General features: G+C 38.7%; 2 protein-coding genes across 8 annotated transcripts in view; both read right to left on the bottom strand.

The window, feature by feature from the left end:
• Positions 1 to 9,083, bottom strand: part of tfg (trafficking from ER to golgi regulator) — a 17,871-nt gene extending 8,788 nt beyond the window's left edge. For 4 of the 6 annotated variants that reach the window (XM_017706581.2, XM_017706584.2, XM_037539546.1 and 1 more), the window contains exons 1-3: positions 8,989 to 9,083; positions 6,262 to 6,446; positions 5,453 to 5,536 (exon numbers count right to left, since the gene is read on the bottom strand). In XM_017706581.2, the coding sequence (XP_017562070.1) occupies positions 5,453 to 5,536; positions 6,262 to 6,445 (268 nt within the window). In that variant the 5' untranslated portion in view covers position 6,446; positions 8,989 to 9,083. Of the gene's footprint in view, positions 1 to 5,452; positions 5,537 to 6,261; positions 6,472 to 8,515; positions 8,542 to 8,988 lie in introns of those variants that run through there. The other 2 variants (XM_017706582.2, XM_017706583.2) reach the window with 2 other exon arrangements.
• A 998-nt stretch (positions 9,084 to 10,081) lies between these two features.
• jagn1a (jagunal homolog 1a) lies at positions 10,082 to 13,433 on the bottom strand. Of its 2 annotated transcripts, none has more exons than XM_017706509.2 (3): positions 13,303 to 13,433; positions 12,423 to 12,520; positions 10,082 to 11,534 (listed from the first exon to the last, which is right to left on the bottom strand). In XM_017706509.2, exons 2-3 carry the CDS (start codon positions 12,509 to 12,511, stop codon positions 11,072 to 11,074), a joined length of 552 nt encoding a protein of 183 aa, XP_017561998.1. In that variant the 5' UTR covers positions 12,512 to 12,520; positions 13,303 to 13,433; the 3' UTR covers positions 10,082 to 11,071. The 2 variants fall into 2 exon arrangements, with proteins under 2 accessions (XP_017561998.1, XP_017561999.1); XM_017706510.2 differs by having other exon boundaries at positions 12,423 to 12,495; positions 13,303 to 13,424.
• Between the last annotated feature and the right edge of the window lie 642 nt (positions 13,434 to 14,075).

The raw sequence follows: 14,075 nt of genomic DNA, 5'->3' as shown, positions 1-14,075 counted from the left end.
TCTCTCTCTCTCTCTCGCACGCACACTCTCTCTCTCTCTCTCGCACGCACACTCTCTCTCTCTCTCGCACGCACACTCTCTCTCTCTCTCGCACGCACACTCTCTCTCTCTCTCGCACGCACACTCTCTCTCTCTCTCGCACGCACACTCTCTCTCTCTCTCGCACGCACACTCTCTCTCTCTCGCACGCACACGCACCCCCTCACGCACACGCACCCTCTCTTTCTCTCGCACGCACACGCACCCCCTCACGCACACGCACCCTCTCACGCACCCACGCACCCACCCTCTCACCCACGCACCCACCCTCTCACCCACGCACCCACCCTCTCACCCACGCACCCACCCTCTCACCCACGCACCCACCCTCTCACCCACGCACCCACCCTCTCACCCACGCACCCACCCTCTCACCCACGCACGCACCCACCCTCTCACACACGCACACTCACAGCTAAACTAAGGATTAATTTAAAAAATGAAAAAAACATGTACAACTGAGTCCATTTATTAAACTGTCACATTTAGGACAGTTTTATTGCATACAGCATTTGATGTTTACAGATATGCATGAAAACCTATCTACACACACTATGTTTTTCTGCTCTCTCACACTACAATCTGGAGCTGTACCCTGAAACAGAGCTAGTGCGACATCTTCTGGCAAATGTATACACCACAAATGTCTATGGGTTTGCACACAGGAGATGGAACCAACACAGATTTGGTACTACTGACCGTAGTAGACTTTAAAGGTTTATATATAGCACAATATATTTCCTCCTTACTCAAATATCTAATTATAATATATTAATAGGAAGTAGGTAATTATACTTCAGTCCAACTTTTACTTTGCACATGAATAGTGCATAAAATGTACTAAACCTCTAAATGTTTTCATTTTTTGCATACAGCCCCCTAACCAGTATTATTATTGTGCTCTTGATAAAGTACTCTGTGAGTGTACTACACTGCTTTACTTTAAATCGGATGTTCTCTACCTTAATCACTTGGGTACATCAACTACCTCTTCCCTCTCATACTGAGGATCACAGGAATCTAAAGCTACTATGGTCAGATTATTAACTATCAAGGTAATAAGTAAAACAGCAGTTTGCTGAAAAAAAGGAAAAAAAAAAATGTACTGTGAAAATGGTATAAAAAAAAGCTCATACAAGTAAGCCTGTATTAGCGTGTCCAGTTTTTAACCTGTGCCATACAAGGTACCTACAATGTAGATTTCTGTTTGTCAGCCAGCTAATTGAAAGCTTTGTACTTCTCAACTAAACTGTTAACGTGGCACTGAAGTCAGCTTCTACTTTGCTAGCTTCTCATATAAATTCTTTATTGGTTCCACCTTAAATGGTGCAGCAGGCATTACAATAACTGCTTTGCCATTTAAGGTAAAAAGGGAAAATTTGAACCAGAAGCTGCTGAACAGGATGCAAACTCCAGCCTCATATTGTTAACTGTAAATTTGTAACTTCAAAATGACTTCATTATGAGCTGGATGAACATTATAATGCCATGTTACTCCCTCTTTTTTTTTGGGGGGGGGGGGGGGGGGGGGGGGGGGGGTAACGATAACAAAATTAGCTAAGGTTAGCCAACACATGTTGGTATATTTCATGCTAGTTTCTTTCAGCTTGAGTTGGCTGGAAAATCCTAAGCTATAATGAGGCCACTTGTCAAAGGAGTCGGCAACAAATGTTATACACATACTCCTGTACTTCAAACCCACAATTCTGCATCCAAAACTGAACATCTGTAAATGAGTTCTATCTCCTAGTAGCTATAACGTTACTCTAGTAGAACAATGTTAAGAGAATGAACTGTGGGAGAGTGAGGTGACCTTACAGTTCATGAATATGCAATATTACGTAACTTATAATTGGCTATAAATCAATCAGTGTTGTCTGTGAGATCTAAGATCAAGACAAATAAAGGGCAAAAAAAAAAAAAAAAGATAGATAGGACCTCACTTTGCTCTCAAAACAGCCTCAATTGTTCATTGCACAGATTCCATAAGATGTTGTAAACATTTCGTTGCTATTCTGGTTCATGTTGACATGATGTCATCATGTCATTCCTTCAGATTTTGAAATTTAGACTCATGCTGCAAATCTCCTGTTCTACCAAATCCCAAAGGTACTGGAGTCAGATCCAGTGACTGGGAATGCCACTAAAGAACCACAAACTCATTGTCAAATTCATGAAACCAGTTTGAAATGATTTTTTGCTTTGTAACATGGTGCATTCCCATGCTGGAATTATGGCCATAAAGGGAATGCAAATGGTTAGCAACAATACTCGAATAGGATGTTATATTCAAAGCGATGAGTGATTGGTATTAATGGGGCCAAGGCATGCCAGGAAAACATTCCCCACACCATTATACCACCTCTACTAGTCTGAGCCCTGCAGCCTCAGCTTTCTGTTCCTGACTGACAGGAGCAGAACCCAATGTACTCTTCTGCCGTTGTGGCCCCTCCATCTCAAGATGTGCATTCTGATTTGTCTTTCTGCTCACCACAATCGTAGAGTGGTTATTTGAGTTACCATAGCCTTTCTGCCAGCTTGAACCTCAACAAACTCAAGCTTACTGGAACTTTCAGTGGCACCATGTTCCATGGTCAGATGAGACCAAAATACATGTTTTGGCAAGAAACGCCAAAGGTGAGTTTGGTGTGGACAGAAAAGTACCCCACCCCAACTGTAGGGTAGGGAGGTAGCTGTGGGCTGTTTTTTTTTCCTCCAAAGGCCCTGGACAATTTATTTGGATACATGGTATTACAGACTAATAAGTACCAGCAGAATTTAATTAAAACCTGACTGCTTAAGCCAGGAAGCTTAAACTGGGCCATAGTTTGGATTTTCTGGCAGTACAATAATACAAATCACATCTCAAATTCAACACAACGGTTTACTGACCACAGGCTTACGCTTTTGCCATGGAAATCCCATAGAAAATCTGTGGGTTGAGCTGAAAGGGCAGTCCTTCTACACCTGGGCGATGTGGCCAAAAATCGTATTAAATCTTAAAAATTTAATATAATTTGATATCAATACATATTGCGACAAATGTCAAATCATTGTTTCCTGCAAGTTTGAAGGCTGATTTTTTTTTCTCCTGAGTGATCAGTTGCTGTTTACTTTACGATCCGAACATGACAAACATTCACCAAACAGTGGAGCATCTCATAAATCTGTAATGGGATAGTGAGAGAAAGTTTCTGGTCAGCTGTTTTTACCAGCTGGAAAAGCACAGTGGCAATTTTTGTAATATTCATAATTTAAGTATGAAAACAGATTATTTTTGTTGTTTGAAGACTGCTAGGCTATCTGGTTACAACTGCTAAAGTATTTTTCTTCTCAACAACATTGGTTTAGTACGAACAGCAAACATTAGGTGGTTCGATACATCAGTGATGATCACGTCACCTTACTGCAATCACTCCTACCACATCCATGTCGGATACATCACATTATTCAAACAACAGTTAGCACACGACTAGATTTCTCTATCCTATCGTAGTAGATTGAAGGGTGAACTTCAATATATCTGACGCTCTCTGTGTAAAAGCATTAATTGCAGTGTGATTTACTCACACCAGACAGAGTCTTCCTTTTAGGTACGTTTAAAATGAAATCTGTGTTTTGTTTTGTTTTTTTTGTCTTGTCTGACCTACAATAAAAGTGGTGTTCTCTCAGTCTGAATGCCACACACATCATCCTCAGTTTACTTTGGTTTAAATCAGGGCTGTAACTTGCATGAACCCATGTCTTTCTTTCACTTTTGTTGTTTGGGAATGCACTAATGCTAAAATACAAACGCTGTAACTGTGCTGTTGTTGTGAAGAGCAGACGTGATTTAACGCTGCCAAAGCTTGTTAGGATGTTAAGAGAGTGAGTTCACTTTAGGATAGTACAGTTACGCCACTTATCTCATGACTCACAATTGGTCACAGGAGAACAGATCGCTGGTCGCTCCATTCAAACACGGAATACATAACAGCACATTTCAAATGTTGCTAAAGTATATTTGGTGACTCATTTTACTCGTGTGCCACTGGGGCAAACCCTGGATGACGGGTAATGCAGCCTGAGACCCCAACCTGGTCACATGTGTGAACAATCTGTTTGGTATGACAGTCTCCCTGTTATACTTCTGTGGAATTAAAAAGGGAGGACACTAAAATATAGGTTGTGATGTTGGTAATGCTGAAGAAAAGCTAGCGTAAGCTAACTAGCTTAGGCTACAAAGACTGGGTTCGCTTTTTTTCTGCATCAGCTTTTAACATACCTCAGCCACCTCCCTACAGTATATGTTCTCAACAAGTAAAGAAATTTGTACAGTGTCCACAAATACACCAGTATAGAAGAAAATAGTACCCTAATGGCCTAACAGAAGTATGATTTTTATAGCCTGATAGCAAAACGAATGAAGCTTAGACAAATGTTTAAAGAAATTGTATTAATTTGGAACTCAGCACATGTAAGAAACCAGGACTCTGATTATCTGCTGAACTGATCATTAGAAACTACCCGTCACAATTTTAGGGAATGTTTTACCATTTGGACGCCTTTCCCACTCACCGTTAATCATTTTTTGGCACTACGTCAACTCTTCTGCAGCTTAAGTCAGTGACTCACACTGGTAAGGCTCAAGACACACTGTCTGATCAGAAACACCTTCCATCCTCAAAGAGAGTTGGTAGTACAGAAAAATCTTCAAGCTCGTAAGATCACGAAAATAAAAAGTGTACTTCATTGCCTGCTGTCTGGTGAATGCATTGTTCAATGCCCTGTGTGTACTGAATCAATAGTGATGCAGTACATTGTATTGTTACACTGTCAGAACATCCTCATTCTCAACATTTAGCGGAGTTTCTTTACAAACTACTCAAAAAAAGCTTGTTTGCAGCATCAGCGGTTGATAGCTGGCATTAAACCTCTTGTTCCATTCATGACATGAATAGGTTCACATGGCTTAATCCTTTCTTATTCTTCCATTAAGTGTTTTTAAACAGCACCAAGCTTCCCACTCTGTTGCTATTCACTCTCTGGACTGTGGCATTACCTCAGGGTCATTACGTCGCCACAGCTGGAGAGGGATTATCTGCTTACAGAACAATCTGCCCATCATAGTGTGCAAGCTTAAAGCTTAAAGCAGTGTTGTACTTCATATACAGAAAGTCAGGATTAAAAATCTGACCATGATGTTCCTAGCAGTTCACCAGTAGTAGTGCGATCACATTTATTTTCAACAGAAATCATAACACTGTGGAAATGTTGGTATTCCTGCAATATTTTAAGTATTATGACTCAAGATTACAGAATGATTATGCATAAAATATGCAAGAGATGAAGATGTGAAATTTAAGGTTGTATTAGCCAAACCAAGTGGGTGTTGGATACAAAAGCAGTAAAACAATCTCTAATAAGAACTTACCAAACAGAGTGAGTTTCAATATTCTGCTGCACTGGATAGCAAAGGATAGGTCAGAGCTGTCAAAGATAGTGATAAGGTCATCATCTGCAAGAAAATGAGAATGAGGAGGTGATCCAATGAATGAATGAACATTTTTCTAAATCATGAGGAATGTATACAAACTGGTCCTTCACCTTACTTCAGGGGAGAAAAGGAATACTGCTTTTAGTTTTAACCCCATGTTACCATTCTGATTAACTTCTCAAGTAAATCTGTTTTTAGGTGGTATTCACAATAGGAGTACCATTATCAGCACTGGCAAATATCTGTTTTCACCCTCTCAGCATGAAAATACAATTTTGACCAGTAGAGTCAATTTGATAAACCTGTGCCTTTTGTTAAAAAAAAAAAAAAAACTTGAGACAATTTTCAGTTAAACTGCAAATTACTATCTGATTTTTGTCCTTGCGCTATTATTGTTTTATGTCATACAGATCATAGATTACCTCTGTCTCACAGCAGTTCTTCTAGCTGTATTTGTCTCTACATGTAAAATAAATACCTGAACTGTCAGGCAGAAAAGGTGAAATTGAATAATTTTCTTTTCTCTTAAGTTTCTGAGCAGTACCTGACTTCATTTTGAATGATTCTTAGAATTTTTGTGCTGGAATTTCATGAGAATGCTAAGCTTAAATCAACTCCTGAAACAGATTAAGCCTAGCACCTATTGAAAAGGGTCAATGAGGATTCTTCATTGAAAATCCTTCTCTGTGTTTAATCAGATTCTGGAAAAAAGCATAATATTTGGATAAGCTAAAAGCATAAATCACCTTCGTCCTTGTATTTGATGGTGACTTCATCACTGCTCTGGAGTTGGCCGCGGAAGACGCGCTGCATCATGAGCAGGAGTTCATCGTAGGTAATGTCCTCATTGTGGATGGGGATGCGGCGGATGTCATCACCCAGCTGAGCCTTAATGATCAGCTTCCCACTCAGGTCCAGCTGGCCATTCATACTATTGAGACACAGACACACTCTCACTAAAAAAATTGCATACATAGGCTTAGCTGTTTGTTGACTCTGCATTTGCCAGGATACAGAGATACTGAGAGACAGACTTACATTAATTGAATCTTAAGTTTAAAGCAAATACTTCAAGCTAGACTTCCAGCACTGCTTTTGGAAAAAAAAAAAAAACACAAAATGAACATTACAAAGGAAGTGACCTGTAATAAACCACCTCCTACTATGAAATGTTAAACACAAGAAATCTACCCAAGATTAGGCCTGTTTAAAAACTATCTGATCGCAAACACAACATTAACTAGCTGAATTTTCATCTGTTGGGTAGAGGCAAATACATATATCGAACACACTGACTGAAGCATTGTCAGTGCTTATAACTCAAGCCATGTCTGTCAATTGAGATCTACAAAGTATAACAGCTAGGAAGTATGATAGGAAGTATGATTCAGACTTACTTTAATAGATGCATAAATGAACAACAAACAACAAGAACAAGAGCTAATGTAAATTACTCAGAATTATTTACATGGGAGTTAATAATCAAATGCCAAAATGTCATGATCAAGACACGCTTATCAAAAAAACAGCTACAGCTGAAGGAGCACTAAAACTCTCATAGAACTAGAACAAACTGCTCGTCTCAGTAACAACCATGGGTTGACCATGTGACCTAATTAAAAGGAATACAATATGTAGAACAGCCAGCTGAAACAGTAGTAGGGAACATAAGACAGGGTTGTAATTAGGTCCTAGGTCTGTGGTAATCGGACCTATCCATGGGAGGCTGAGTCAGATCCAGCCTCAGTACAGTACATAAGACTTAATGTAACTTCACAGCACAGTCTAAGGGTCAGAGCAGAATGAATGATTTGGCAGTCCAAATGCACTTTCCCAACACAGACTTTGGTCTCTTTCGTGGAAAACACTAGGATAAGCCCATAGGTTCTGTGATGGAATGACAATGCCACTAATCACGTTGTACACAGCCACACATCTGACTAAATACAAAAAGACAGTAACATTAGATTAATCTATTCATTCCAACGTTTTAACATACGGTTTACTGCCGTTATCTGACCACTGTTCAAAATAAGATCACAAATATCCAGCCTTTGATGTGTATAGTTACTCTGCTAGTTCTTTCATTACGTCGGCCACCTTATCTCAAACACATTCAGGAAACAACTAGTGACACAATTGTTATCGGACACGGTGACAGGCTAACTTCTCTAACGTGTTTGCTTTTCTGAGATGCTGCCTGTAACGTAATGCTCTTCATTATTTCCATGTTTCAGCGACGTTAAAGTCTTGCGATTCTACTTCTTTTAATGACAAACTCTTGGGTGTCTTGAGTCCAAAATAGCAGTAGAGAATTTGTCTCGACGTGTTCTAGGCAGTCGGTCACACCGTGCAGCATCGTGATGTTTTATTATTCTCATTATTGATGTTTGGTACCAAGTATGGCGAACGATATAGTTCATCGCCATCAACGTTTGTAAATCGGATCATAGCCTAAGGGGACATGGCTTCACTTTCACAGAACAGCGGATATAATAAAACAATGACTATTTGTGAAACGCAATATGCTATTTTGGTCCATTGTAGTAGTCAACAAATAGGCCTACATCCCTTTTATTTTCACAGGTGGCTAACGCCTTAACGCTACAATTCAGCGTAATAAGTGGCAATAGCAAGCACTTGCCTAAAACCTACAGCCGTTGAACTAATCAAACTACAAGAAAACAACTTGTTTTACTATTATCGGGTCATGCTGTACTATTGCACACTTGACAAACTGAATACTCTAAATATGCGGCCAACGACAAACTACTTCGTAGAATTGTTTACTGGCTGTCAGAGACATGGGCGAAGTGAGAGCGGTTTACTTAGGCTGCTCGTTAGCCAAGTAGCACAGCGATTCACGTCACTTATTTGTTGATAAAAGACAAAAAGTGTGAAAAATATCGTGAAGCCTGGTCACACAACGAATCGGTCCCATAATGTAAGCGTTCGTGTGATGCTCCAGTTACACAGACATAAATTAATAAACCTGCGTGCCTTTTGTAGGGCGCTCCTCTCACCAGGCCATTTTCCTCCCTTGTCAAATAGTGATCTGCCCGGGATGCGTCCGCAGCTCTGCTCAACAGATGTTGCAGCGACTTCCTGCTAGAAAGGGATCTATTCTTTGACCGGCGTCAAGCAGCTAAGCTAGCTAGCTAACTGACTTTAACCAATTAGTTCTTGCCATAACCTCTGTCAGGGACTGAGATATTACACGCAGCCAATGACAAAAGAATAAACATTAAACTACATAATAATATACGGCGGATTCTTCAGTCAGCGGTCTGTTTTTGGTTTGCCCCAGTTTTTCGTGGCTAAAGTGATGCTAACGCTCTCTAGTCACCTGTTCAGTGTCCGGGTTTGTCAGCGCAATGAGAGGCGCTTTAAAGGTTGTTTTGAACTTTTTTGTACTTTATATGACAATGGACAAGCCAAAGAGTTTTAATTAATGTAAAAATAACATGGTTTACCTGGTGTTAAGACGTGGTGATCCCGCAGTGGTACAGACTCAGCAGAAACCACTCAGACCCGACTCACTTCAACTCCGCTGCACATCCGGAAGCGTCTCTGGGCCTGTACGTGGCAGACACAGCAGCGCATGCGTAATACGCATACGAAGCGACACACACACACACACACACACACACACACATATATATATATATATATATATATATATATATATATATATATATATATACATATGCTTGAATACATCCCAGTACAGTTCTAATAGAATTGTTATTATGTTGTCTGTTTCAATTATTTAAACGTGTCACACAATAATACTTATTTATTATTCATGTTGTAATGCTTTTGTTGCATAGCTTACAATGTTGCATAGTTTACAGTTTCCTAAGAGGTATTATCATTTAAGGCAGCAAAGGAAAAAAGTAATAAAGAAATTCTGAATGTTTATATAGAATGTAATTACATTCACAGATAATTATGTAAACTTTGCAGTGTGGGCACGTAAAACAATTGTTAAACAAATTCAATAAGCACATTTCTATAAAACAAACAAACAAATAAATGTGCTAGAAGAGTAATGAGAGAGAGGCTTTCTCTTCAATACACGGGCTTAGTTTTACTAAAACAGCGCACCCTATTGTTTAAAAATATAACTGCATTAAGCACACATTATGCCTAATTGGATTGTTTGGTTGGATTCTTGTCAGTTGTGTAATTGTCTTTCATTTAATAAATTTAAAGACTTTTATAGGACAAAAGTTCATACCAAAAACCTTCTCTTTTAAGCGCTGCGTAACAGTGTTAAGTGTTTTCAAAATAATGATAGGCAAACTCAACCATATCTGTACTTCAAGCAAGCAAAGAATAGCTGAATTCCATCACGAAAACTGTCCAGCTAACACATTTCCCTGGTTTCATTAATGTTCATATGGTTTCCCAAATTAGTATTGCTTTAAACTGGCTTACATTCATATTTCAATTCTGTTTCAGCACTGGCAAAGTTTGTAAATACAATTTGTTGTTGAAAAATATTAAATTAACAATCACCAGCTCTTATTACATGACATTTTGTAATGTTTCCCACACAAATAGTTATTGCTTTATTTAGTTTTTACTTTATTTCCAAAACACAGTTCATAGCCAGCCTGTACAATATTTAACATCTGAATGTAAATGTAAAATGTAATATTACAGCATTTTGCATCATTTTAAACTCAGGCTTTGGGGTTTAGACCTATTTGTGTTTATGTGATGCAAAATCCAGAGACCAGATGTATTCCTTGTGTCCCTCCCCTCTGTTGGGAATCCATTTCCATAATGCTTTTTCAACATCTGAGCATCATCACATTATCATCAGCATGATTAAACATAAACACAAAGCTGATTTTCTGATGCTATTATATATATTACATTGTTTCTCAAAAGTGTCTTCAATTCAAGTCTTGAAAGCACTTTCTTGTGGACACTAGATGCATTTGTCATAGAAGTAGTGTAGAGGCATATTTCACCACCAGCATCATTAAAAACAGTGACTCTTGACCGCAAGCAGAAAGGACTAAGTGCTGTTTCTACTCTTATTAAATCAGAAAAAGATATTACGCAATTATTATCATATCAGCAGTATGAAAATCTTTAAAACTACTTTTAAACAATCTTCTTTTATTTTGAGAGCCTTGAAAAAAACAGAGGTTAATAAGGTCATAACATAATAGTACAGTATTATGTGACATCATGTAGAGTCAGAAATTTTACATGCACACACACACTCTCCCTCAAAGACATGCACATGTATTACAGTACACGCCTCAGTAGTCTATCAACACTACTCCATTCAGTAGAAACATAATTCATGATGCTCTGACAGATTATACACATAAAGAATCTATACAAATATATTGTACACTGGTGGACACACCAGAAACAATGCACTGTAAATAAACACAGCCTAAGTGTATACAGGTCTGTTTGATCTTATGTGTGCATCTATCACTTTTTTATACTTCCATGCAAGTCAGAATTGTGAGCAAAATAGAGCAAAATAGAATAACATGGCCTGCTCCCAGTTCTCCATTGTTGGCCATTTTACTTCTTCTTCTTTTCCTGTGTGGAGTTAAACCAGGCGTCTAGTAGCTTCTTGCTGTAATAAATCTGCCACGCGTGTACTTGGATGGCAATTACCATGAGCAGATACATTACTGACACAGCTGAAAATCCAAAGATGAAGCGGTATGCCTTGCCATGCCGGTACAGCTGCTGGGCCACCGGGAACATCTCCATGGCGCCGAAGATCAGTGGAGCCACAGAAAACAGACCTGCGCTAATCATAGAGATCACCAGGTAGCTGATGTTGTTTTTGGGCATGGCCATGGCGTTTAGCAGTGAGGGTAGCAGACTTAACAGATATGGGTACTCCCACTGGTATGGCATGGCCACCATGTCATGGGACAGTAGCTTGAGGTGGGCCACTGTCACTTGGGCGGCTACCAATGCCCATATTAGAAGATGTACAACAGTCAGCTTCTTAATCTCTGACTTTAATGAAGCGCTGAAACACACACAGATTTCAAGTTAGCATGTAGCCACAGCTAAAACACTTAAAGCACCTACACAACAATCTACATTTACAGGACTAGCAATAGTCTTGCTATTTCTCTTGGTTGTAGATAAAACACAAAACAACATCATCAATGGAATGATACAAATTAGTCAGCTGTATTGTCCCAATGGAAAATATGTTTCTCTTATTGCTTTACTCTACTCAGCTCTGTCGTGCTAAATAAAGGCTTTCCCCAAATTTATGCCACAAATTTTGAAGCACAAAACTATCTAGAATGTCACTGCATGCTGGAGTATTAAGATTTCCCTTCACTGAAACTAAGGAGCCCAGCACAACCTATGAAAAAAAACAACAATTATTCTTCCTCCACCAAACCTTCTGGCATCTACTATACCCAGATTCATTCATCAGCCTGCCAGATGGTAAAGTAAGACTCATCACCAGAGAAAACTCACAGCTCCAGAGCAACCAAGCAGCAAGTGCTGTGTAAATGACAGTTTGGCACACTATGTTCTGCCTTAAACAACAAAAAGTGGACCTTAATATGTAGAAAATCTCAATTTAAAGGGCCTATATCATGAAAAAAAAAAACAAATTTTCAGAATTATTTGAGAGTTTGATGTAGTATGTAAACACTGCTAAAGCTACAGTGGGCCATTCACACCTCAGTCAATACAGTCCATACATACATTACATACATAAAGAGAGGTTGGAAAATGATCAAATAATAATGAATGTTTTTGCTATAATAAATTAACCACATGGAAACAAATAATGTACAGGAAAAAGGTAAGATGTACACAGAAAAATTGTGATTAGATATCTTCCTTAAATCACTTAGCTCTAGGTTTACTGTACAGATGCAAGAGAAGTTACCTCATCTGGTAGTGAGATGCCACTTTCTCTCTGTGCTTAAAGTCACTCCCATCAGTCCCTGCAGCTCTTGGACCTGTTCGTGACGTCATGGCAAACCTCTGTGTAAAATAATTCCCAACAGACTCCAAGGGTATTACTTTACAGGTCTACACTGCATGATATACAATAGAGCAAAGATGTGCAATCATGGTGTAAATTGCTCTTTTAACCTCAGGCTATGTAGACCACCTTCACCCCCCTTACCCTGCCCCCTCACCCCCCATATGTGGAAAAATCAATAAGGCCACTAAAATGGATATAGCAATAAGTGCACAGTCAATTAGTTAATAAACGGTTACAATGAAGATGCATTTGTAAGATTATTCATTAAACTATTTGGAGTTGGTCATTTAATATTTAGGCCAAGTACAAAAAGCTGTAAAACCCAAGAAGATTTTATGTCATAAAAACATTAAAGTACATAGGATTTATAGATTTTCTATCAGTAAATGCTATATGGATAGGCCTATGGGGGAAATGTGGCTTCGCTGCTGGCTAATGGGTACGTTAGCTAATGAGACCGACGCTGGATTTGATACAGCAGAATAGCCTATTTGGGCATGACGAAGCAAGGCTTATTTCCGTGTTTTATGCCAGGATATTTGTTTTCCGAAGCGAAGAAAAAGACAATCGCTCATTATTAGATTAGCTAGCTGGACTAGTTGAAATAGGCCAAGCCTAACCAAATCGCGAGCTGGGCTTTAGCTCTGGTGTCAGGCTGGCAGCTGCTTGCAGCTCTAGCTTATATAGTCCCACTGCAATACATGAAATTTACACTGAAAATGTAAACAGCTGTTCTTACGCACATTACATGAATAAAACTCGGGATGTCGCTACTTACCCCCTGCTTTGCTGCAAATCCGAGGAACGCCAGAACTGTTATAACAGATCAAATCTGGAGAAACCCGAGATGGTGCAGCTGCTCCCTAGCGCCTCTGTCAGTTCTGCGCATGCGCAGTGGAAGAGCGTCACGTCATCTTTCCGAACCTCGGATGTGAGATCTGAGAGCGCAGCATCAGCATCACCAGGGTTACACATCCCTTTTGTTTCTACTACGTATTTTTGATTTGTAGTATTCATTTGCTACATTTTAGATAGCATTTATTTTAAAATATTGATTACACTCAATCATTTATATTTTATAATTTTGTTGACAATGAATGTAATGTTTTATTTTTATATTTTATATTTACCATATTTCATATTTTTTATTACTTTTTTAGTTTATATAGTTATGATGACATTATTTTTGCATACATAAAGTAGTAAAATGTATAATATGATTATTATTTATACATTTTGCTTCTTAACCAGCCTATCTATGACAGCTCACTGAAGATTTATTAACAGGAACTGAATGAAGTTGATTTGACCCTGATTTTAAGCAGTTCAGTCCAGTTACCTACACATGTCTGAAGAAATGGATTGCTAGCTGTAATTAAAGTGATAGTATATATCTTGTAATTGCAATTAGTTTGTAGCATTAAATAATGCATTTTCACTGCAACAACATGCAGCATTTCAACAATAAGTTAATAATTTAATGCTTAGTAAATTGTCTGAATAATATATAACAAAAGGAGATGAATGTGAAACAGAAATTGCACAGATAAC

Source organism: Pygocentrus nattereri, chromosome 6, assembly GCF_015220715.1.
Source record: "Pygocentrus nattereri isolate fPygNat1 chromosome 6, fPygNat1.pri, whole genome shotgun sequence".
Taxonomy (NCBI): domain Eukaryota; kingdom Metazoa; phylum Chordata; class Actinopteri; order Characiformes; family Serrasalmidae; genus Pygocentrus; species Pygocentrus nattereri.
The sequence above is the reverse complement of the archived record's forward strand: the minus strand, read 5'-3'. Positions and strand labels throughout refer to the sequence as shown.